This window comes from Hemicordylus capensis, chromosome 2, assembly GCF_027244095.1.
Source record: "Hemicordylus capensis ecotype Gifberg chromosome 2, rHemCap1.1.pri, whole genome shotgun sequence".
NCBI classification, from domain to species: domain Eukaryota; kingdom Metazoa; phylum Chordata; class Lepidosauria; order Squamata; family Cordylidae; genus Hemicordylus; species Hemicordylus capensis.
Window position 1 is genome coordinate 383,415,271 of NC_069658.1, and position 25,480 is coordinate 383,440,750.

A 25,480-nucleotide genomic window follows, 5' to 3' on the forward strand; every position below is an offset into this window, starting at 1 on the left:
GAAATAAAGCCTGTGGGAGAGGCTTGTACAGAAGGATGGGGAGTATACCGTTTGAGTGCAGGAGGTAGATACCTACGGAAAGGAGATGCCAGAGATTAAACCAGGGAGAATGCGCAAATATAGTTAAATTTGATTTCTGCTTGCTGGGAACTAAGAAGGAATGACCACCCCCTTAATGCAGGTGTTCCCAGTCTTGGCTCTCCAAATGTTGTTGGACTACAATTCCCATCACCCCCAGCCACAATGACCTCTGGGGGTGATGGGAGTTGTAATCCAACCACATCTGGGGATCCGTGGTTTAATGTTCTGCTTGTGAATGGCCAGAGGCATCTGGCTGACTGCTGGTCCAAACAGAGTGCTGGATTAGATGCACCCTTTCCCTGATTCAGTCAGCAAGGCAGTTCTTTACAAAAAGAAAAAGGTTATTCCTTCTGTGATGATGGCATCATAGTCGGCTTGAGGACTTCAAGATAAGCTGCATTCTGCAATGCCTCCGGTTCCCTTCCACAGAGGAAGAATTATACTGTTTCTCAGTACCCTTGGTTTGTGGGTAGAAGGATTGGAAGAACCCATGCAATTGCTCACCAGCCATGGTAGATAGACAGCTCTGCCTTGTGTAATGGCAGTCTCATTTCCACACAATGTAAACCCAGCTGCTTGCACATAGGGCTGCCATGTTTTATATTTCAGGGTTTCTATGCATTTAACAGCTACATAATCACATTCAAAAAGGGTAGCCATTCCCAGCAGAGATGCAGCAGTGGGGAAAGCTACGCCTGCTGAGTTTCTGCCTGCCTTTAACGCAGCTGTTAAAGATACAAGGGTCTTACCAGGAATAGGAGAGGGCATGGCTTTGTAGGCAGCTTGGGGCAAGCTCTTGGATAAGATCTTAGGGGTGAATGGCTCTGGGCACGTTAAAGGGTCAGATTAAAAAGCTTTTGCAGTTTGTGTCCAGCTGCATGTGGGTCTGCATGCAAAATTGTAGCCACCACCCTCTGCCCCCACCTCACCCCACCTCGTAGTTCTCTATACAGCAGAGACCATTTGATCTTCAAAACACAGCCTTATCGGCTGAGCACAGCAAGAAGTGGCTGGCTTTGCTTTGTGATCCAAGAGGGTTTGTTTGCCTGGCAGCCGAAGTATGCGGAAGTGGAGCTGGGGTGCCAAGATGCAGTCCCTAAGAGAAAAGAGCAAAGTGGCCCTGACAGCCAAAGGGGAGAGAGACCCTGCGCTCCTCCTGCCTTCCTCCTGGGTTCTTCACAATGTAGCTTTCGTTGTCATGGCAACTGTTTGGCAACTCAGTGGCAGGCAGTCTCAGTTTGTCTCCTGTAGAGCGACACCAGGGATCAATTTAGCATTCTCGCCTATTGCGGCATTGATAAACTGTGTTCTCCTCCAAGCCAAATATAAACTGTGGGTAAGGGTCAAGCTGCAGAGGAGCAGAATCTTGTAAATCTCTAGGATTTAGATAAGTGGAATTAACTATTGTGCATGAAATAGTCTAGAAATTTACACGGCTATGATAATGCTAGCATCCCACCATGTGGCATATGCTGTTTTAGGGCATACGTTGAGAGCTTCTTGAATTCCCCCAAACTAACCTTTTTGTTAGATATTAATTAATTAATTCATTTATTTATCAAATTTGTACACTGCCCCAAACTTTTCTCTAGGTGGTTAACAACAGCCTAAAACAAGTTAAAAACATACACAAAAACTAAAAACAATTTAACAATTTGAAGCAAGATTCTAGTCCTTATGATCCTGAATTAAAAAACTTAAGTATGTGTCAAGTTGTTTCACAAAGAAATATGTGATGCCGGTTATAAAAATAAGTTAATCACCTAGTTCTCCCTCAGAAGTGAGGTTCCCAGGTTGCCTTCAGATTAATAACCTGTCTCTTAGCTGATTCCTTTAAATTAGGGAACGAAGAGGAAATGCCAAACTGAACTATCTTGTTTTCTGTGTTGCACATCCATTGTAATGACCAGATTAGTGCCTGTTCGTGCCTGCTACACCCAAGCGTGACTTGCGGATCTGGCCTAGCAAAGTCTAATCCGTCTTCCTCTGTAAGGTCAGGAAGAGGTTATAGAGTTTGTAGCCAAGTACCTTTATCAAGCTGGGGTTAGCTTGAGACATGTAGGGCAGTAGATGGAAAAGACTCTGAAGCTGTAGAGGTGCCTCCCTGCCTCGCCTCCCCTCCATGGATACTACTTCCTCTTTTCTTTCTTTTATTCCAAACTCCTTGTCCTTTCTTCCATTGCCTACACCTTGCTAAATTTTCTTTGAAAACCATCTTACACTTATCTGAATTATGCAGTATAGATTACGCAAATGTGCTCTGAATGATTCAGACCTGGTTCTTACTGAGGTGGTGAACTCCATGTATGGTGAACTTCTCACTGAGGTGGTGAACTCCATGTATGGGCTGTACTACTACTTCATACTGCAAGTGGGGACTCATATGACTGAATGTTCTTCCATATAACACAGTTCCAACCACATACAACAGGGGCATGCCCAGGAGAAGGGCTCTAGCTTAGCATCTCTCTGACATGCCAGTTTTCTGTGTGGAGGGAATGATTTTATGCAGAAGAGCAGGCAGTCATGGAAGCCCCTACCTGCAGTCAGAAGTGGCACAGCTCAGACACGGTATATCACCTCAGTACGAACTAGGCCTTATTCCGTTTGCTGCATTTTTTGCTGACACCCCAAAAATCTTGTTTTCTTCATGCAGCACGTAAACAATCTAGAACATTAACCCCAGTGTGGAAGAAGGATAAGCCCAGTTGGAGGGAGGGCATGAGGGAAGTTCAGGGAATATGAATGTATTTTGCCCCTCTTTGGCTGGTGCCCTCTTTCCTGTTGCATACAACTCAGCATTAACAACAGCATTAACTCTGTCCTGCCTTTTAACTGCAGAATGTCGTCTCGAAGTATGGTGCTCAGTTCCGTGGAAACTCACAACACGATGCCCTGGAGTTCCTGCTGTGGCTGCTGGACCGCATGCATGAAGACCTGTGTTCTTCTGTGTCTCTTAATCAGAAAGTGAAGGTGTCTGGAAAGGTCAGTGTCTGTCAGGGAAGACTTTTGGTTTTGCCCTGAAAGCTGTCTACTCTTCTGTGGTTAATCTAACATTTATACTAGTGAAATGCATGCCAAATGGGTTTGGAGCAGCTGTGTTGTTGCTCAGCTCTGTCTTCCCTCCTTTCTTCTTGACCCTTTGCTTCCAGGCAGCCTGTTGAGCACTCTTCATTTTTGTCCCATTCCTTAGTGTGACGTGTGTTTGTTGCTAGGTGTGCAAATGGTTCTGAGATGAATATGGGGATAGGCTGCTGATCACCTCTCTAAAGTAGGGAGTGTCATGACCCCTACCTTTAACAATCACTCAGTCTGACCCCGAGGAGGGGGGAGCAGTTAAATAGGAAGGACCATCCCGGTCACAGTTCCAGTCCCTGGAACTAGACTGAAGCCTGAGCCTACCATCCAAGAGACCCCAGAACCAGAGATTTCAGAACTGGAGACCCTGGAACCAGCACCCACTTGAACCCAAACCCTTCTGAAAACTAGTTCTTTCTATACCAAGAATGTAATGCTCCTCTGAACCTGCACGCCTGTTTTGGCAGTGGACCAAGAGGGATATGATGGAGCAGAGGAAGAGTCCTCTGGCTTCCGTGAGGTCAGAGGACTGCCCCTTTAAATATCTCCTCCAGGCAGGGTGTTGGAGCCTGGGAGGGTTTTCTGTGCCTGGAGACATTTTAAGACCTCATTCCACCACCTATGGCTGTCCTTGGAGCAAGCTGCTCACTTGGAGCTCTCCAAGGTACTGCAATCTCATCTTGCCTCCTGTTAGACCTCATGGGTTCTTTTTTGTGGGATGGGACAGGACAGGGGACAGGACAGAAGAAAGCAGTGATATTCCTCAGTTCATTACTTAGAGGGGAAGAGCCATTTGTGGGGGACGGGGCCTCTCTCCCAGGGAAAAAAGGTTCCTCAGACACAGCTTACTACATTCCCCTCCCTCTCAGCTTTCAGATGCTGCCTCTCCCTCTCAGACAGGCAGATGGTTCAGAAGAAGGCAGGCTGATGACCATACAGGGCATTGTAGAAAATATTTGTGCCCACAGATGTGAACTCACAATATGATATTGGTAGATTTTGTGTGGGAGATGTTTCTTATCTGTATTGTCATGTGCTGCAGCCACATACACAGGCCCACACCCTGCCACAGTGCAGCTGGGTAAAGGGTTGGAAGGTGCCAGTCAAATTGAGTTCCTGGCAACCCATGCATCTCTCCTTCCTTTTACTGACTCTTGCCTGTGGGGCTGGGGTCGAGAGGGGATGACTGAGTGAGGTGGGACACCATTTTCTTCCTCCAAACCAAGGCAGGCTGGTGTGAAACTGTCAAAATTACTTGAGCTCTTCTCCTTCCTTTGGATCAATGGGAGGAAGGTTGCACGATAGCCGGCATTCAGGTAAGTGTCAGGTGGGGGCCTTTTTAACAAACATAAAATCAATAACTGAACTGAAAGGACATAGAGCCAGTTCAAGGGAGCCAGGTGATAAGTGGATTCAGTCCTCAGCACTCGGATTGATTTATGTCTTATCAGGCTAGAGATATGGCGATCTAGAGGTGTCACAAAGTAGTCTCTGCCCTCCTTTTGCTCCATTTCGTATTTTTCACCCTAGAGATCCAGGCACAGACTTGCCTGTCTTAGCCATTTTATCTCATTGATGGCATGTGCAAAACTTTGAAAAGCCAGAGGTGCTTCCCAACAGTTGGTATGCATTTCCGGCACGGCTTTTGCTCCTTTCTGTCTGGAGATGAGTGTGTTGCTGAGAACAGCATCTGCTCCAAGTTTTCCAAGTATGTCACTCAGGCAAATGGAGCAAAAAGCATGGCTTAGAGCAGGAGACAATGTGCATTGTCTGCTTGTTCATCCTGTTGCTGCTAGTGCTCTTACAGCAAGTGAAGGCTCTGTGCTTACCCATAGAACATGCCATGACTCCGTGTGGTTATCAGAATGACTGAAAATGATTTAAGATGTTCCAAGACCCAGGAGTGACTGAGTATGAGACTTGGGTTGGATTTATCAAGAGAGGCTGTAATTTCTATCTTGCAAGTATTATAGCCTCTCTTCCATGGCACCCCTAAAATCCAAGGTTACGGTTGGAATCCTGGGATGTTTCAGTGTATTAAAATCAGGGCTGCAAATGTTAATCGGTTGATTATTTTATTATTTATTTATTTAATACATTTCTATACCACCCAAAATGCAAGTTCTCTGGGTGGTTTACAAAACAATAAAAACAGCCAATAAAATATTAAAACATTAATCTAAAAGATTAATCAACCAAAGCTTTAGTTGAGTAACAGGTAAGGGCCATTTTTTAATCAGCAAGGGCAAATTTTAATCACTGGAGCTGAAAGTTTAAGGGCACACATTAAAGTTGTTGTTGTTGTTGTTATTATTATTACATTTATATCCCACTCTTCTTCCAAGGAGCCCAGAGCAGTGTACTACATACTTGAGTTTCTCTTTCACAACAACCCTGTGAAGTAGGTTGACTGGCCCAGAGTCACCCAGCTAGTTTCATTGCTGAATGGGGATTTGAACTCAGGACTCCCCGGTCCTAGTCCAGCACTCTAACCACTACACCACGCTGGCTTGTTGAGACTATGCCATATTAGGTCCCAGCGACAACTTAAGTGGGAGATCTGTGATCAACTTTCCATGTCTTTTTAGCCTACTTTCCTTAAGGAAAGTAAGCATATGAGATCACCCAGCTGTGTGTGTGCACAGAATGTGAGCCCTTTGGGGACAGGGAGCCATCTTATTTGTTTGTTATTTCTCTTTGTAAACCGCCCCGAGCCATTTTTGGAAGGGCAGTATAGAAATCGAATTATTATTATTATTATTATTATTATTATTATTATTATTATTATTATTATTATTATTATTATTGCATGCAAACAAGTGTGCGCCTCTATCAACTTTGCAGTGCCTGAACTAATTTGAACCAAATTTGGTACTGTTGTAGGGACATAGGGACACCTCAGTGGTGTAGTTTGTAATGATGCCACCCATCCCAAATTAAGATGGCAGACACAAGAATGTTTGAGGCACAAGTGGGAACCAACTTGGATTAAATTTAGTACAGTTGTAAGCACACATAGGGGCACACCAACGGCATAGTTTGTGGTGTCATCCACCTCAATTCAAGATGATGGTTGTGTGAATGTTTGAGGTGGAAATTGGTAATTATCAATTAAGATAAAGGAAAGTGGGCAGATTAGTTCTTGCCAGTACTTCTTTTTCTTTGGTTAAAAGCAGCACTGTGTGTGTGAACATGGAGGAGACTGATTTGATCAGGGCTGTGATGCCATAGAACCTCTTCCCTTTGAGCTGTTTCCCTGTCTTATATCTTCTCCCTGGAGATTGGTACCCATATTGAACCTGTTTTTCCCCCTTTCATGGCTAATGGCAACTTCAGGAAGGGAAGATTTAAGTTGGAGGAATGGTGCATGGGAAAGGGTTGATCCTCCTCCACCAGCACCTCCAAGTCCTGGCCAATCCTTTAAAGAAACACATGCTGGGAGAACGTGTCAGGGATCTCCTTCATCACATCTAAGTGTAAGAAATAGGGGATGAAAAAGAAAACATTAAATCTGGCTGTATCCCTTTAACAACAAGTGGTAAGTTTTATTTTTTGTTTTTTAAGTTACCTCATGTTTCCAAACTTAATTTATATGTAACTGATTGTTTAAAAAGTGGATGGTTAATTGGCTGAAAATTCTGCAGCTGGTAAAAGTAAAAGGTAAAGTTGTGCTGTCGAGTCGATTTCGACTCCTGGCACCCACAGAGCCCTGTGGTTTTCTTTGGTAGGAGAGGTTTACCCTCCTATTAATTACTGTTTTTGCCAGCAGCAAAAATACAGGAGGGGTTTACCATCGTCATCTCCCGCACAGTATGAGATGATGCCTTTCAGCATCTTCCTATATCACTTCCCAGGTTCCCATAGTCTGGGAAACATACCCGCGGGGATGAGGAGTCTAACCAGCCACCTCTTGCTCCCTAGGCAAGTTACTTCCCTGCTGTGCCATGAGGTGGCAGTTTCTTATTAGGGTAGGCAGCCCTAATTAAAACAGCAAGTGGACAAATGGCCCGCCTTGAAAATACTCAGGCTTCAGCATTAATAGCTCACTGTGGTGGCCTCACTGTCTCCCAGGTCTCTGAGCAAGTTCTAGGCTAACACAGACCTACAAAGTTCTGAGGAGAATTGCTCACAGGAGGTAAACACTAAGGATCTTGCCCAAGGAAAAGCCTAAGAGGCCCATTCTTGAAAAACAACCACTCCTTAGGCATCCCCCGGTGGATCTGGGCCAAAATTTGTCCAATGCAGGTGTGGGCCGTGAATGCGCCTCTGGGGGCGGCGGATGGCTTCTTTAAGTGTAAACAGAGCCTGTGCTTCGTGCCACCCAGCAGCCCCTGCAGCAGGGAATCACCTCCGCCACTCACCTGGCTCCCACGGAGGCAAGCCCCCGCCGGCGGCCAGGTGAGTGGCGGAGGTGATTCCCCGCCGCGGGGGCTGCTGGGCGGCATGGAGCACCGGCTCCGTTTACACTTAAAGAAGCTGCCGACTGTGCCTCCCCCCAGAGGTGCGTTCACGGCCCGCGCGTGGTCCGAGGGATCATAGAGTTGGGCCCAGCAGGGGAGAGGCAATCTCTCTCTTTCATCTCACAGTGCGAACCACCATCAGATGATAACGATGACTACTACTACCTCCACTACTCTGCCACTAATTATACTGCCAGGCAGCTTTCCGGAGTGGAGGGGCAGCTGCTTTGCTGCTGGCAAAAATAGTAATTAAAACAACAACAAGCAAAAAACCCTGATGCTACAGAATGTGCTTCTGCCTGCGGCTGATGTGCATTAAGCCAGAGTGTCAGCCAGAGGCAGGTCTTAAAACAGCATCGAGAAAGTAGACCACTGAGTGAATGCTGTGGTGTGAACCGACTGTTTTCATCCAGTTCAGACACTCTACACCCACCTGGATGCCTGCTGGGGAAAAGAATACTAGAGCCTCGCCCCATAGATTTGCCCTGCTATGTAGGTTTTCTGTTTAACCCCTGCTAGCTGGGCAAAGAGGCACCTTTTTAACATGAGGATTCTTTTTAATTAGCAGGGGGAAGTAATTGGCCCTATCCACCCCCAGCACAGTATCCCTCCAGCAGTGGTCCCTCTAATTTTTTTCATCTCTGTGCGGAATGAGCTTTGTTCTGGGCGAAAGTATCAAGGCACTGTGTGCGCACATGTGCATTCAGAATGGGACCTTCCTGATTCAACCAGAGCAGGATCTAAAATTAACTGAGCGGACATAAAAAAAATCAAGTGAGCGCACATGTGCATGCCTTAGAGGGAACAGTGCCCTCCAGTGACTGTTGCTGGTATCTATCTTATGTTTCTTTTTAGATTGTGAGCCCTTTGGGGACAGGGATCCATTTTATTTTATTTTTATTTGTTTGTTTATTTCTCTGTGTAAACTGCTTTGGAAACTTTTGTTGAAAAGCGGTCTATAAATATTTGTTGTTGGTTGATGTTGTTGCATTCTGTCCATATCAGGAGTCTCTGACAGTGCTTTAGAAATTTAGAAATTTCGTTGATGGACCATCTTTAGTAGGATTTTCCCTACTACCCCCCTCAAATTTGGAGTGACAGTGATAGGCTTGGATTGGTCCTTGTGGGTTTGCAGATTCTGATTAGACAGCACTCATCAGAGGATCATAGTAGCCTATTCTGCAATAAGAGGATAATAATACTGATCCATTGTACAAGATGATTGTCTCAGTAATTGTTACAATGTATGTGAACTGCTTTGACCACTCAAAAAGTGCTATGTAAATGCCAAGTATTATGTTGGGTGCTCCTGTTGGAGTAGGACATCTTGCCCAAGTGTGATTTCTGCAACTCACCTGAAAGAAAGAGTATGTTCAGATGAAGAGAGAGATCAGGGTTTGCTAGCTTCAGAGTGGAGTGGAGGAGGAAGAATTGCACATAGTCCGAGACTCTCTCTCACTACAAGAACATGATGCAAAGATTTAGGAGCCTGGTATCAAACTGCTGCTGCTTTCACAAGTGTCTCTAAAACCACAACTTAAATATCCGTATCTGTAACTTCAATGATAGAACCACATTGCCCAGATCATGTGTATCTTTGTTTATATTTTATTTTAGGGATTTATATTGCACCCTTCCTTGTTAGCTACCTTGGGTGTGTTCTACAAGTTGGTTTTGATAAAATCAATTGCAATAAAATGCAACCCATAAAAGAAAAGTATGGTATAAAAACAGCAGCATGAAATCAACCCACTGACTGAATGAAATAACAGAATTAACAGGCCCTGCAAAAATAAAAAATGTCTTCAATAGCCGCCTGAAAATGAGGTGAGAGAGGACCTGTCTTATCTCCCTCTGCAGGGAATCCTAAACTTGTGGCACTACCACCCAAGAAGGGCCCGTCTCTGGAACCTGCCAAACAAATCTCAGGATCAAACTACACATTATGTCAAGCCAGGAGTTCTCAAACTTGGGCCACCCAATGGTGTTGGAAGACAACTCCCATCATCTTTCAGCCTATTGCCCTACCTTCAGTTGTGGCTGTCTGTAATGCTACAGAGAAGGGAAGGCAGCTTCAGATCAACCTTGTCATCTAGCACCCCTCATAAATATATTTATCCATCTTTGTTTTAATGCTAATAAGGTGCTTTTGTCTAGACAGCTTGTCTTGTGTTCGTGGCACCTGTCAGTATTTGATTGGCAGTTACCCGTAGGCAAGAGTGAGAAGTCGCCAAAAGCACCAACTTGTTCCTCCTTCTCCCCCAGGCAGCAGCCTTGGTACCGGCACCCCATCAAGGTGAGGCTCCCTCTGCCTCCGGAGTGTACTCACTATGCCAACAGATTTGCTTTCACCAGAGCGACATCAGCATGGCTTTTCTGATGCTTTTGATAGCACAAATTCCTGCAAGCCTGGGCAAACAAACTAATAACCGTAAATACTGGCTGCACAAAGCTCAACTAGGGAAGATGCAGCTAGAAACCAGAAATTACAGTGGATGCTTCCCGGCTGCATTCTGCTGAAAGCAGCCTGTAGGATAATGCTCTCTAGCCAGGTAATGTTTACAACATGGAGCAAGAAACCCTCTTCCCTCCGAGTAGAATGTGGTTTCTGAAAGTCAGAGCAGTATGCTGTTTCCAAGATAGAGAGGTAACATTTATTCGCTTTGAGGGCCAGCTCCATTTCTGATCTGCCCTGGATCCCAGGGTGGGAGTGGATAACACCAACCTATGAAGGGGAGACTCCCCAACGGAATATGCCTCCTAACTGATGCCTTTTGAACTGGAAGTAAAGGTAAAGTGTGCCATTGAGTTGGTGTTGACTCCTGGTGCCCACAGAGCCCTGTGGTTGTCTTTGGTAGAATACAGGAGGGGTTTACCATTAACATCTCCCGTGCAGTAGGAGATGATGCCTTTCAGCATCTTCCCATATCAGTGCTGCCCGATATAGGTATCTCTCATAGTCTGGGAAACATACCAGTGGGTATTCGGACTGGCAGCCTCTGACTTGCTAGTCAAATCATTTCCCGCTGCACCATAGAGGTCCCAAACTGGTCCTGCTTATTTGGAATTTTTGTTTTATGACAAGTGGTTTAGAATTATAAATAAATAAAGGAGAATAGGGCCTTCGTAGACAGATCATTTAAAGCAGACTTAATGTCAAGGTTCTTTGGGGCCTCAACAGAGCAGGCATTGGCATTTTCTTTGACTCTAGGAGCCAGCTCAAACATTTAGAAGGCAGACAATGGATACTTGACAAAATTACCAGACTTAGTGACATACATTGTGGAGAGGTTAGGGTAAATGGGCTTCTCTTTATCCTATTAACAAGTAACAAACTTAGAACAGGAACAGGGCTACCTGAAGCAAATAAAGATTGTATTAAATAACTCCCCCCCTGAATATACTAGTCTAGGCTTCATGGTTAAATTTCTAGGCACTATGGATCCTTGGTGCCTGGGGTTTGCCAAGCCCTGTGGTAGGGGAACTCTTCCATCTATGCACTCTCCTAGGCTCTTCAGCTCATAATGTTTGGTGCAGCCAAAAATATGCTTTCTTCAGTGAGATTCCATTTGTGATTCCCCACCCCCACCGCCCGCTTAAATTGCAGGGCTAGGAACGAGTTCTACCCAAGACCTTGGTTAGCTGCTGGCTTGCTGTCAAGGTAGAGCGCACTGGGCAATTGATTTGGACTCCGTTTGGTAGATCTAATTAATACTCTAGTCATTTTAATACAAGAATACATTACAATAGTGTAGTTGCCTTAATGTGTAAAAACTGCTTTCTGACTTTAGAAACTTGCGGTAGTAAGAGAACCAGATAGGATTGTCTGCTGTCAGATGTAGCTGTCCATTTGTCCTCTACCTATTTATATAGCATTTGCATGTGTTTATTCCCCTGTCTGGAGATCACAACGGGATCAAGACAGACCAGATATTCCAAAGAAATAGAACCTCCCACCACCTGGTACCATCAGAGGCGTAACTAGGGAAAATAGCGCCTAGGGCAAGCACTGAAATTGCGCCCCTGTCCAAACAGGAATGATGGGACTTGTAGTCAACAATATCTGGAAATCCTTGTTAAAAGGAACACTGTACCATCCAGACATGGTTGTTGATCAAAACCTGAAAACATGAGCCATCTCTGTAAAAGACTTAGAACAACAGTCAGGAGTTATGCGAGGATTCCAAGTGTCATTTTCTCTGTCTCATCTCATTCTTTTTAAAAAACATGACTTTGTCCTAGAGGATCACCTGCCCAAATAGCCACTAGCAAAATAGGGGAAGAAGAAGGTAGTGGTGGTGGGGGGGTGTCTATAAACCAGTGAATGATTCCTGCCAGCCTTTGTCTTATGATGACTGTTGGCTCATGATGGGGTATATGTGCATTCACCACACCAGTGCTTACTTTGACACCAAGAGGAAGGAGGATACATTAGTTTGTCACACTAGACAGAGGCATTTGCAACAGGAGCAGACAGCCAAGTTCTGCCAGGGCCAAAACCAGCCCCTGGCAGACTAAGAAATCATTGTAATTTGCCCCTTCCTGTCACAAGCAGCGTGCTGTTCTTTTATTATTGACTCTCAAATATCTCAGTCATGGTTGGAAAATTCAGGGTCAATTTACAAGAGACACATTGTCTACATGGAAGTTTCTTCTGTGCAGGTGTTGTGCAGAAACCCATGTGTAGTGACCGCCAGGGGCATAGCAAGGTTGGAATTGGCCAAGATGAGATTTTAAAATGGGCCCCCAGCCCCTCAAAGTCCAGGGCCTCCACACACCCCAGGCCCCCAAGGATTTAAGTCTGATATTTCAAAATAAGTATGCTGCCTGGAAATACATTTCACTGAATACACACATGCACACTTCACAGTATATAGTGATATACATTCAATACTATATATTTGTGCTACTTTTAATGCCTAGAACACACTAGCAACGCTAATTACCGTATTAAAATGGCCCCCTTGCTGCAGATTAGCAAAGGAGACTTTCAACCATGCAGGGTGAGCCTATGTTTGTTTTCTCAGAATTCTGAACAAATTCAGTAAAGTTTGATTCCAGGAGGTTTTCACATGAGGCTTTTAAAGCCCTTTAACACACATCTCCTCTGGAATGGAGGTGCTGCATTCATATGTTGGCCAGATGCACCCTGAAGTCCCTGCAAGTTATTGGAGAGCAGTTCACACACAAGAAAAATAAAATAAAATAAAAGCACAACACATGCTTCACAGTTCTCACTCAGACCTTCTGGGTTGCAAAACAACTTGAACATAAGTGCATTTATAAATGAATGAAAGAAAGAATGAATAAATAAATATTTGTTCCAGAAGTTTTTGTAATTTTCTGACATGAAGCAAGCCACTTATAGGCCTTAGATAGTTTTTGTTTTTAAAGCCAGCACATTTTCCAGTCTGTTTTAAATTAAATATTCAGAGACTTCTCAGTCTCTCCTCCCCACCCATATCAAAGCCCTATGGCAAGCAGATCCCTATATATGGGGGTAACCACAAAAAGGAATTCACAGCCTACCTAGCAATAGCTGTTCTGGATGGTCTGGTCTGGGCAGAGGGTCTGCTGCCTGCTTCCTCCTCCCTCCCTTCCTTCCTTGCTTGGGGCCTACTTGATTTCAGGCTTCAGGGAGGCCTACTCGGAGGCCTCTCTGGAAGCCCCGCCCACCCGCCGATCAGCTGAGAGGCGGGGAGAGAAGAGCTGCTCTGCAGTTTGCAGGCTGCTCCGATCCTAGGCCTCATTGCCGATCCTAGGCCGGAGCTGGAGGCAAGTGGCTGAGGGGCCCTGGGGCTGGGCAGGTGGTCAATGGGGTGGGGGTGGCAGGAACTGGCATGGCACCCCCACCTCAGTGGCGCCTAGGGCATGTGCCCTGCCTGCCCCCCCCCAGTTCCACCTATGGGTACCATCCCCAGTTCTAATCTGTCTTGCTCAAGGCTGGTCGCATTGGATTTTGCTCTGCTCTGACTTTCTCTCTCCTTCCCCCCTATCGGCTACCTGTGTGTTTTTTCCAGTGTGCAAGGGTGGGAAGGAGCTGCCTTTAGTGTTTTTTCTTTATTTATGCACAAAACTTGCCTAAATTAGTTTTTTATTTGTTCAATTCGGCTGGATTGGCTTTACTTTTGTTTTTACTGTTTGGTTTCATTTTCGGCTGCATTGTTTGTTGGCGACGTGGAAGTAGCTCATGCGGAGGAGCTCCTTCAGGGCTCTTTATCTGAGGGCAATTTAGCTTCGGAATTGCCAGCCCACACTCCGCAGCTCCTCCAGGGCGCCCCAGCTACTTTGGGGACAGCCATCCCCGCTCTGGCAGCGGCCCCTCCCCCTCCGCAGTTGCTCTCGCCACAGAAGCTTGCAAAAAAGAGCAAGCTCAACAAAGAAGGCAAGGACAACGGCCCCAAGGCAAAAAAGCTCTCAGAATCAGTGCAGCTTAGCGAGCGGCTGCTTATACAGTCTGTTTGCAAGCGCTCGCGCCGCTCTAAGAAGCACAAATTGAAAAGGGGCAAGGGCGACACTCTCCAATCTGGTGAGTCTATTTCTCTCAGCACCTTACCTGTGCTTGGACCGGACGGCGGTCTGGCGGGCCCCTTCCCCTTCCCTGTTGTTTCTGGCCTCGGCGCAGAGGAGGCTGCATCCCGCCGCAGGGTGGAGGAGCCCAGAGAGCCTGCAGTGCCTTCCACAGTCCCAACTGCAGCAACAACAGCCTTGGCAGGTACTATCTTGGGGTCTTCCTCCTCTCCACTTCCAGCAGATGTAGTAAATTGGCTGAAGTCCTTTTTCATTTCTGAGTGCCTCCCTTTGATTCCTACTCCCCAGGGTGGGTCAGCACCTGCTCCCTCCGCCCCTGTGCAGCCACCTCCTGCCCCAGTGGGCCCTTCTAGTAGACCCCATGGGTGTCTCTCGTCCTCTTCACCAGCTTCCAGCCCACATAGAGAGGCCATTCCTATCATGGAGAGTGGCCACTTCGCGCCAAAACCTACTGCTCCCAGGCGTAAAAGGCACAGACCCTTCTCCTCCTCCTCAGATTCAGACTTGGAACCCATCCTCCCTAAAGCCCCCAGGAAGGGTGGTGAGTGCCCGCTTCCAGTGGTCCCAGGTCTACTGCCAGGGCCCCTTTCAGTTCCCCCCATTCTTCCAGTTCTCAGCCCTGTCCCTCCTCCCATTTCGGTTCCGCTGCATAACTTGCCTTTGATTCCTGACTTAGAGCTTCCTGCTCATCCTGGTAGGGAGTCAGATAAGGAGGAGGGTGAGCTCTCTGAGGAGGAAGCTGCTCCTGCTTCCTCAGTGTCAGTACGCCTCTTTTCGTCTCAAGACTTTGATGTTATTTTATCTAAGGCTAAGAGGGCCATCAAAGATGTTTCTTCTGCAAATATTGTCCCCTCCTCTGAGTTTGACCAGGAGGCATTCCCTTCCTCCTCGGGGGCATCTTCCTCGGTTCCCTTCCCTACTTTGTTTAAACAGTTGATGTTAGCGGAATGACAAAGCCCTGCTTCTTGCAGACCCATTGGGTCCCTTCCTAAGAAGCACTATACCCTGTCTTCGGAAGTCTCGGCCCTGCTGACCTCCCCTAGGGTGGACCCCCCCCCCCCCCCCCCCCCGTGGTCCAGATGGTGTCAGGGTCCTTACTGAACATGGAGAGTCAGGAACAACTCAAATCTATAGAGGACAAAAAGAATGGTGCCCTGTTAAAGAAGTCTCACGAGGCGGCATCCACGGTAATCAGAGCGGCTTCAGCTAACTCTATTTTTGCCAGGGCGTCTATCCTCTGGTCCAAGCAGCTGGCATCACTAGTCCCACCGGGTAACTCTCAACTACGCCAAGGCCTCAACAAACTGGCAAAGGCGGTGGCCTTCATGGCAGATTCCAGCTTGGACTGCATTCAACAAGCTTCTCGGGCCCTAGCAACAGGGGTGGCCTTACGCAGATCTCTCTGGCTCAAGGGGTGGCAGGTTGATTCTAAGTCTAAGTTGGCCCTACAAGCCTCCCCCTATTCGAGTACTAATCTTTTTGGTCCCCCTCTAGATTCCGTTCTGATGGATACCAAGGACAAGAAAAGAGTGATGCCTTCCACTAAACGGGATTTCCGCAGGCCTCCGTGTGGCCAGAATTCCTTTCGTAACTACAGGCAGTCCCAATACCAGTCTTCCTTGAACTCGGGAGATTACAGACAACCTGCCTTCAGGGGATTCAATAGACCCCAGTGGCGACCCAGGGGCAGGGGCTCCTTCAGACAACAGGGTGGTAAGGTCTCCAACCCCTCCAACCAATTCACCAAGAGACAATGACTATATGGCCATTGGGGGCAGACTGCAACAATTCACCCTCACCTGGCAGTCCACGACCCAGGATCAGTGGGTGCTGGACGCAGTGTCCAAAGGCTACTCTATAGATCTCTCCCTCTTTCCCAGAGATTCCTTTTTCACCACCCTGCGCTCCAGCTGCCCCGGGAAACATCGTCTGATGCTAGAGGCAATTCATCATCTTCACAAGACTGAGGCGATAGAACCAGTGCCCTGAACAGAAAGATGTTCTGGCGTCTACTCGCTTCTCTTTCTGGTGCCCAAGAAGGACGGGTCCTAGAGTGCGGTGCTCAGTCTTTGGTGCCTCATCAGGATGGTCAAGAAGCGGAAGTTCTGCATGGAGTCTTTTCAGTCTATCAAACAGGCCATTCTCCCACAGGATTACCTTGCCTCCATAGACCTGTCCGAGGCTTACCTTCATGTCCCAATCCTCCAGGATCACAGGCGCTTCCTTTGATTCTTCTATAACGGTCGCCATTATCAGTATCGTGCCCTCCCGTTTGGCCTCTCGTCGGCCCCTCGGGTCTTCACGAAAATAATGGCAGCCCTGACAGCACACCTGTGCCTCCAGGGTATTTGCATTCATCCCTACCTGGACGACCTGCTCATCTGAGCACCATCATTCCAGACCGCTGCCTTACACGTTCAGATCATATTGGACTTCCTGAGGTACCACGGCTTCATTGTGAATCGAGACAAGAGTCACCTGCGTCCATCCCAGACACTTCAACACCTTGGAGCCGTTTTCCACACCATCCTGGCCCTGGTCACTCTTCCGGAGGACAGAAGAGTCAAACTCACATCCACTTTGCTCCCCCTCCTCCAGGCGGAGACGGCGGAAGTGATGCTCTTGGCACATATATTGGGGATGATGACAGCAGCGATGGACTGCGTGCCATGGGCCAGATGGCACTCCAGACCCCTCCAATGGTTGCTCCTGCCTCACCTAGATGATATTTCCTCCTCTTGTGCGCAGGTTCCGGTGACCCTCTCCGACAAGGTCAGGCTCTCCTTCCGCTGGTGGCTCTCCCCGGCCCTGGAGAGGGGTCTAACCTTCATGGAACCCATCAGAACGCTGATTACCACAGACACCAGCCGCACGGGATGGGGAGCGATTTGCAAAGGTCATCCGGCCCAGGGTGTCTGGACCATAGAGGAAACATCCTGGAGCATCAATTGCCTGGAACTTCGGGCCACCAGACTAGCCCTCCTGGCTTTTCAGGAGTTTATCTGGGATGCCCACGTCCTGCTCAGGACGGACAACACCACCACCAAGACACACATCAACCGCCAGGGGGGCACCAGGTCCAAGGGTCTGATGAGAGAAGCGGATCTTCTCTTTCTTTCTGAGTGGGCAGAAAGAAACATCCTCTCTATCAGAGCGGAACATCTGAGCGGGGTGGACAACACGCAAGTGGACTGGCTAAGTTGTCAGTCAGTCGACCCATCCGAATGGATGCTAAATTCCAGGTCTTTCATCAGGTCACACAATGCATGGGCTCTCCTCTGATCGACCTTTTCGTGTCCCCACTTAATGCTCACCTGCCCAAGTTCTTCACAAGGTTCCACTCTCCGTATGCTCCAGGCACAGATGCCCTCACATCTCCCTGGCTGGAGGGCCTCATATATGCCTTTCCCCCACCCCAGTCTTGGGACAGGTGGTCAGGAAGATCCGGATGGAACATGCAGAAGTCATCCTGATCGCTCCTCACTGGCCCAGGAGGGTGTGGTTTGCGGACCTGGTCAACTTGGCAACAGCCCTGCCATGGCATCTTCCTCTTCGTGCGGACCTTCTTCTACAGGGGCCAATATCCCATCCGGATCCCGGGTGGCTGCATCTCTGCGCGTGGAGGTTGAGTGCAGCAACCTGAGATCCAGGGTTATTACTCTCAAGTCCTGAATACCATCCTGGTATCTCGCCGGTCATCTACGCAATGCATTTACCAGGTGTTGTGGGCTGCTTTCTCCGGTTGGGCCTGGGAAAGACATCTCAACCCCATCTCCGCGGGGGTTCCACAAGTTCTGGATTTCCTACAAGCGGGGTTGGCTCTCCACCTCAAACTATCCACTCTTCGGAGGCAAGTGTCTGCTTTGGCTTCAGTCCTGAAGATTTCAGACCCCAGCACACAGTCTGTACACCCCCATATCTCTCAGTTCCTTAAGGGAGCTTCCAACCTGGCCCCACCTCCAGTTCCACATTTTCCATCCTGGAACCTCAATAAGGTGCTCAATGTCTTGACGGCCCCTCCCTTTGAACTGCTGGATTCCATCCCTCTGAAGTTCTTGTCTTACAAGACTTTATTCTTGGTTGCCATTACATCCACCTGTCAAGTCTCCGAGTTGGGGGTTCTCTCAGCGTGCAGGGAGCTTTGTGTGTTCCTCCTGGATGAAGTGAAACTGACACTGGACCCCACCTTCCTTCCCAAGGTCTACTCCGTGTTCCACCGGGTACAGGAGGTGGTTCTTCCGTCTTTGTCCTAATCCCTCTCACCCGATGGAGGTCCGCTGGCATAAACTGGACGTTTGCTGCGCCCTTCGCGCCTGCATTCGACAGACCAGGGATATTAGAAAATCCAACTCCCTTTTTGTGTCCTTCTCCGCTCACAACCTGGGCCAGCGCCCTTCTAAGTCCTCCTTGGCAGTGTGGGTACGGGCTTCCGTGACCTTCTCTACCCAGGCTCCCCTGGCGGATATTTGCAGGGCAGCCACATGGAGCTCAGTGTCCCCCTCCATTTGGCATTACAAGATTCTATCATTCCTGGAGTCACAAGCGGCATTTGGCTGCAGGGTCCTTTGGTGGTCTGAACATGGTGGTCTGAACATCCTCCCTCCCCCCACCCCCGGGGGACTTCTCTCCGAGTTACTGCTTGGGCATGACCCATTGTGATGTTCTCCAGACAGGGGGGAAAGGAACATTGGGTCCTATCTTTTTTCCCTGATCTGGAGATCATCAGGCCCGCCCGGATGTTTGCTGCTGTAGGTTGGTCTTGCTGGCTAACCTTTTCCGTGGGAGGGGTCTATCTTTTGGGTGGAGACAGTCTCCAGGGTCCCAGATCCCCTTCCTCTGTCTCTATACAGTTTTTTCTTGGTTTCAGGGTGTTTTCTGTGTCCGTGTTTTCGTCCTGACTGTTGGTGTTTTTTTCCTGCTTTTATGTTATTACTGTGGTTTTTTGGTAGCAGAGCAAAACAGGTCCTCATCGCCTTTCACATTAATCCCGGAACTGGGGACGGTGCCATGCGGTGGGAGGTTCTACTTCTTTGGAATATCCAGTCTGTCTTGAGCATGCTCAGTGCCTGATCCCATTGTGATGATCTCCAGATCAGGGAAAAAGGACCCTTCACAAGGCAGGACCCAATGTTCCTTTTTAAAAGTGTTTTCTGCAGTAGTAAAAACTGCACATTTATTTTACAAAGAGAAAGAGCTGCATTTTCCAGCAGTTCAATTACTGAACTAGTTTTTCTGCTATCACACATTGCCACAATAGTTCATCTCTACTTTGAATGGAGCAGTTGTACTCCGACAGGATGATTCCCCATTTAGTCCTTGAACCACTTCATCTAAAATGATGAATGATCTCTATCTGCCATGAAGAATGTTAGTGGTGATTTCTGGGAAGGTGTGTACCCTAAGATAAAGGGACAAGATAGCACTCCTACCATTGTGTGTAATCACAGTTTTAGCCACCCCCACCCCCTCAGCCTTGTTGTTTTGTCTTGGCACAGTTTCTCTATGTGAAATTTATTTTTAAAAGTTTTGGAGTTTTAAAAGCTTGGAGGTGAAATTTTGTCAAAAGGAAACCAGAGATGCACATTTAAATCTGCAATACACAGAATGAGAACTTGCTAACCTTAGTAAAGTGTTAAAGGCATATTTTATCCTTTCTATAAATATAGAAATAAATATATAAATAAGAACTACTTGTGGGAGACTTACTGCATAAACAATTTAAACTTACTGCTTAAACAATTCTGTACTTGCTTCAACCAGTTCCTTAGATCAAAATCTTCCCTATGACTTATTTTTAACATGAACTACAATTACTACATATGACTCTCTGTTACTTCTTGCAATCTTAATTAATTTGAGCACATGATGTCCCCAGTCCATGAATATATAAAAGAATAAGGAACTTGTGCTGTGCATCTCCGAACAAGATTTGGACCATGCACCCTGATGTGCGGTGCGGACTTGCACATTGTGTAAACCAGGCATCCAGTTCAGAGAATGGTGGTGATGCAACTGAGGAGGAGCTGAATGATTGTGATGACTAATTTGAAGATGGATTAAAATGTTATTGCTTTTTTGAAGAGTTTTGAGTATAAGTAACAAGACTGCAGGAAGGTAGAGTCAGTCACGCAGAGTCATTTGCAGTTCATGCCACAGCCACACTGCTATTGGAAATGTTGCCTGTCAGGCAATTTCAGTGAGCTATAAAGGGGAGGTGAAGTAAAGTGAGACCCCACTGCAGTGTTGTGAACAGTGAAAGTGTACATGCATTTAGAATTTAAAGAAGTAAGGAGCACAGATGTGTGGAGTGCAACTCATTATTTACCCAGTCTATACACATCTTTACATTTACAATCCAGAACCATATTCAATGCAACTCTGATGCTAACAAATTGATTTCTATTTGTTTTATTTGCTTTTGATTTCATTTTTTCAATATTACACAAAGTGTAAAATTAGTCATTTAACTCATCACAGAACACCACAAGAACAATGAAAACAAAACAAAAAAAAACCACTCAAGATGCGAATTAATCTTAAACCCCACCAAAGTCAGGTAAAAGTTCAGAAAAAAACAGGAAAACAGATGGGAATTTCTAAAAAGGTGTAACATTTTTAAAAAAAAAACACACACACGGTTTTATTCAATTATTTTAATCACAAAAGGAATTCTGGCTTTAATCTCTTTCGCTTCCACCCAATATTCAGTTTTCATTCTTTACACTGTTATTGTATATGATTATATTTTGTATAATCATAGATCACAATAGATATTCAAAAGGTAAACTAACAGTGGGTGAGAGTGGAGGACACCCGTGGATGCTTCTCACTGAGGGCACCATTTGGTCCAAGACCAGCCCTGGCAAGTTGGTTTCATGTAGATTTCTCCATGGAACTTCTGTCTTGGTAGGAAAACACAATCAGAAGAGACTGTGAGTATCAAATCTGGTTTGGGAAGCAAGCTGGAAGTGAGCAGGGCAGCTTTTCCTAACTTCCCATTGTGTCGCATGATCAGATCTTGGTGGTACATTTACATCTCGAACAAGATCCTGTATCTTTGCATTTTGCTTCCTCTAGCAATGTCAGACCGGGTGCATTGTGCCTGCAGAGGCTGCATGCACGGTAATCCTACATGCTGAGATAAGTGTTTGATTGTGCAGCCTTATCTCTTGCTCTGCCTCTGGCTGTGATTTGCTCCGGTGGTACCTTGGGAATAGCCACCTCTGCCTGCTGAGGTACAGTGTGCTAACCCATGCTACTGAGTGCTCAAGAGTGCTGTCTGGCTCACTCTTTTGCAGTCCCATTATTCCACCAGGGTCTGTCAGGGGCATTATGATATCAGAGCAACCCTTTTGTGTCTCCTCTGACCTGGGCTTTTTCATTAATTTGAAAAAAGGGTTAAAATTAGTCCCTGCAGATATCCATTATGGTTTTTATTTTTTCTCAAGAACTGCGGGCACACATCTGTGACTAATGGATATGTACCGGTTTTACCCATTAAGTTTACCCCATGACATATGATTTCTCCCCCTGCCCTGCTTTCCCCCCTTTTACCTAGTAGTAAAGATCCAAGCATAGTTCAACAGATCAAATTCACATGTCAGAAGAATATAATTTTCCGCCAAGCATGCAGATGCACAGATGATGTCATGGGCATTCATCTCGCACTTAGCCTTTACTCTCTCCCTCACTTTGTCTCTTTTCCACACATGTTTGCATGCTTTTTCCCTGTGTACTCTTCTCATCATATGCATGCAGGCTGCCTGTCTTTCTCTTCTGCACAGACGCACATGCAAATGCGCACGCGTGCGCGCGCACACGCACGCGCACGCACGCACAATGCTATATTAAGAGGAAATCACCTGCTTTTGTACCAGGCATGCAAGGCTGCTGAGCAGCTGAAGCGAAAATTAATTGGCACTTATCTCAGTTTGAAAATGTGCCGTTTGTGAGGGCATGCGGTGAGCACTGAACTCCTCCCTCACAAAGCTCCGTGTTTCCCTAATTGCCGTTGGAGACAGCAGCCTCAGGAGAAGAAGCTCTCAGAAGCTGATTTTTCCACAAGTGTGTTGGTTGGGGGGATGCGTAGAACGCTGAAGGGCAAGTAGACATGAGGTCATTTGATGATAGCTTTGAAGGAGCCTGCAAAAGGCAACCGTGGTACCACACCTCCCAGCATGGGTCCCTGGGCCTTCATCAGCATTCGGCAAAGTATTCAGTCAACTAGAACAGTGCTTGGTATGAGAACCACTGGTGGTGTTTCACAGTGCAGCTAGTTGTATCTGATCCCACTGCCATGGTGACTGCATGACACCACTCTGCTTAGTGGGGACGGCTGGGGTGGCAGCATACTGATGGCAGGGCATGGCTGTGCAGCGTCTCAGCCCTTCAGAAGAAGTATTGGAGGAGGCAGGAGGGAACAGAAAGAGAGATCAGGCACAGGAGAGATCAGGAGGTATCAACAACTGAACATGCCTCTCCCTCACTGCAGGAACAACTGTGCAGGAAGCCGCCCACTACTGCACGCAGCAGCCATCCCTTGTGGCAGGGGTATTTGGGGGGAAATGGCACCACCTGCAGTGGTTCTTGCAAAAGTGGTGATTGCAGCAGCAATAGTGACAGAAGGTTGAAAAGCCCGGAGCTAGAACATACCTCCCTAAGTCAAGAGCACCATCCAAGCCTCTCTGGTGTGGTGAAGTGAAATGGTTTGCTTGGAATCGCTTGCCTATATTCACAGGTCTGAAGGTCCAGCTGGCCTGAAGAGAAGGGGTAATGATGGACCTTAGGGAAGCAAAATATAGTAAGATTGTCTCCTTCATAGAGATAATGGGGGGGGGAAGCTTAGTATGTTACTGATAATGTTAAAACAAAACAACTACCACCAAGCTTCTCCTGGTATTAATAAGTAATCTAATGGCCCAGGAACACACTGAGAATATGTCAGGTGGAAGCAGTGAGTATTTGGCACTCTGCCCAACTGGCACGCACTGGAGAGGGCAAGGGCAGGAAGAAGATTGTACCTTTCTTAGCAACAGGCCATGCTTCTCTGAGTAGGCCTATCGTGACGTTTCAGAACCTGAAACTTGCCAGTCTTTTGGCCTGGGATGATGAGTCACATGGGGAACAGCTGCCTGTTCATTGTCAACAAATTCTGCCCAGGCTGGGCCTTCAAAGGTTCAGAAACTACAGCTGTCTTAGCTGCATCCCCAGCAGACCCTATCTTTCCTGCGTATCCTTTAAATAGCCATCTCTGCTCTGGGCAGATGGTAGAATCCATTAGCCCTCACCGATCCTTCCCTCGGCTTGATTGCATTGGCACTTTCACGAGGTGGCTCATGTAGGGCTTCTTGCCCAAGCGGCTAATTCAGTCCTGAAAGCATAAGGAGGCAGAGGAGGCGGTGGCAGGGTGGGTGGAGTGGGGACAGCTACTTTCACGCTTACTTGAATTCTTAAATTGCAAAGGGGGAGCTTTAACTCTGTGTAGTCACTTAGGAACATTGGTACTGGAGCAGCCTTGAACTGAGCCTTGGGCAGGGAATATAGTTGGGAATTTAAAAGGAGGCATCTCTGGAAATGAGACAGGAGAGTTAGTATGCATGGGTTGAGTCCAAGACAAACAGCTTAAGTTGTGAAGCAACTGTGACGTGATTTTTAAATTTATTCTCCTTCACATAAATAGCCACCATATAACAACAATAAAATAAAGAGGCTTCTAACTTGTTGGTGGCTTTGCTACCTCAGCTGCCATTTTAGCCATTTTAAGAACATAAGAACAGCCCTGCTGGATCAGGCCCAAGGCCATCCAGTCCAGCATCCTGTTTCACACAGTGGCCCACCAGATGCCTCTGAGAAGCCCACAGGCAAGAGGTGAGGGCATGCCCTCTCTCCTGCTGTTACTTCCCTGCAACTGGTATTGTGAGCTAGTGGCCATCACCACATCCCATGGCAGAGAATTCTATAGATAAATTATGTGCTGTGTGGGAAAAGCACTTCCTTTTCTTGGTCCTACATTTCCTGACCTTAAGTTTCATGGGATGGCCCCTAGTTCTAGAGTTGTGAGAGAGTGAGAAGAATTTCTCTCTCTGTCCACTCTCTCTACTTAATGCATAATTTTATATACCTCTATCATGTCTCCCCAGTCGACTCTTTTCCAAACTAAAAAGGCGCCCAGATGCTATAGCTTTGCCTCATAAGGAAGGCTATAGGCCCCTGATCACCTTGGTTGCCCTCTTCTGCACCTTTTCCAATTGTGCAATGTCCTTCTTAAGATACGATGACCAGAACTGCATGCAGTACTCCAAATGGGGCCACAGCATAGATCTGTATAAGGGCATTATAATACTAGCATTCTTATTTTTCACTCCCCTTCCTAATGATCCCTAGCATGGAATTTGCCTTTTTCACAGCTGCTGCGCACTGAGTCAACACTTTCAATGAGTGGTCCACCACGATCCCAAGATCCTCTCTCCTGGTCAGTCACCAACAGCTCAGATCCCATCAGCGTATAAGTGAAGTTGGGTTTTTTTGCCCCAATATGCATTTTATACTTTATAAGTATAAAATAAGCACTTTATACTTGCTTACATTGAACCACGTTCACCATTTTGTCGCCCACTCCCCCAGTTTGGAGAGATCCTTTTGGAGTTTCTCACAAATTGTTTTGGATTTCACTTCCCTAAATAGTTTAGTGTCATCTGCAAGTGTGGCCACTTCACTGTTTACCTCAACTTCTAGATAATTCATGAACACATTAAAGAGCACTAGTCCGAGTACAGATCCTTGGGGACCCCACTCCTTACTTCCCTCCATTGAGAAAAATGTCCATTTATTCCTACCTTCTGATTATTATCCTTCAACCAGTTACCAATCCACACATGAACTTGTCCACTTATTCCATGACTGCTAAGTTTACCCAAGTGCCTTTGGTGGGGTACTTTGTCAAAAGCTTTTTGGAAGTCCAAGTATACTGTCAGTCACATCACCTTTATCCACGTGCCTGTTGACAAGACTTGCCCTTGCAGAAGCCATGTTGGTTTTCCTTCAGCAAGGCCTGTTCTTCTATATATTTAACAATTTTGTTCTTAAATATTCTTTCCATCAATTTGTCCGGCACAGAAGATAAACTAACCAGCCTGTAATTTACCAGATCTCCCCCGGATCCCTTTTTGAAAATTGCAGTTACATTAGGTAGTTTCCAGTCCTCTAGTACAGAGCCTGATTGTTGAGACAAGTTACATATTTTTGCTAGATCATCAACTATTTCACATTTGAGTTCCTTCAGAACTCTTGGGTGAATGCCATCTGTCCTTGGTGATTTGCTAATTTTTTGA

At 46.7% G+C, this 25,480-nt stretch overlaps 1 protein-coding gene and 1 long non-coding RNA gene across 3 annotated transcripts in view; one reads left to right on the top strand and one right to left on the bottom strand.

Moving 5' to 3' along the window:
- The window catches only part of USP43 (ubiquitin specific peptidase 43), a 141,196-nt gene that overhangs the window by 15,153 nt on the left and 100,563 nt on the right, over positions 1 to 25,480 (top strand). For both annotated transcript variants that reach the window (XM_053291042.1, XM_053291043.1), the window contains exon 2: positions 2,923 to 3,066. In XM_053291042.1, the coding sequence (XP_053147017.1) occupies positions 2,923 to 3,066 (144 nt within the window). The remainder of the gene's footprint in view (positions 1 to 2,922; positions 3,067 to 25,480) is intronic.
- On the bottom strand, positions 5,995 to 13,224 carry LOC128342903 (uncharacterized). The gene is made up of 3 exons (XR_008315242.1): positions 13,149 to 13,224; positions 8,975 to 9,077; positions 5,995 to 6,629 (listed from the first exon to the last, which is right to left on the bottom strand). It is a non-coding gene; the product is annotated as an uncharacterized LOC128342903 (long non-coding RNA).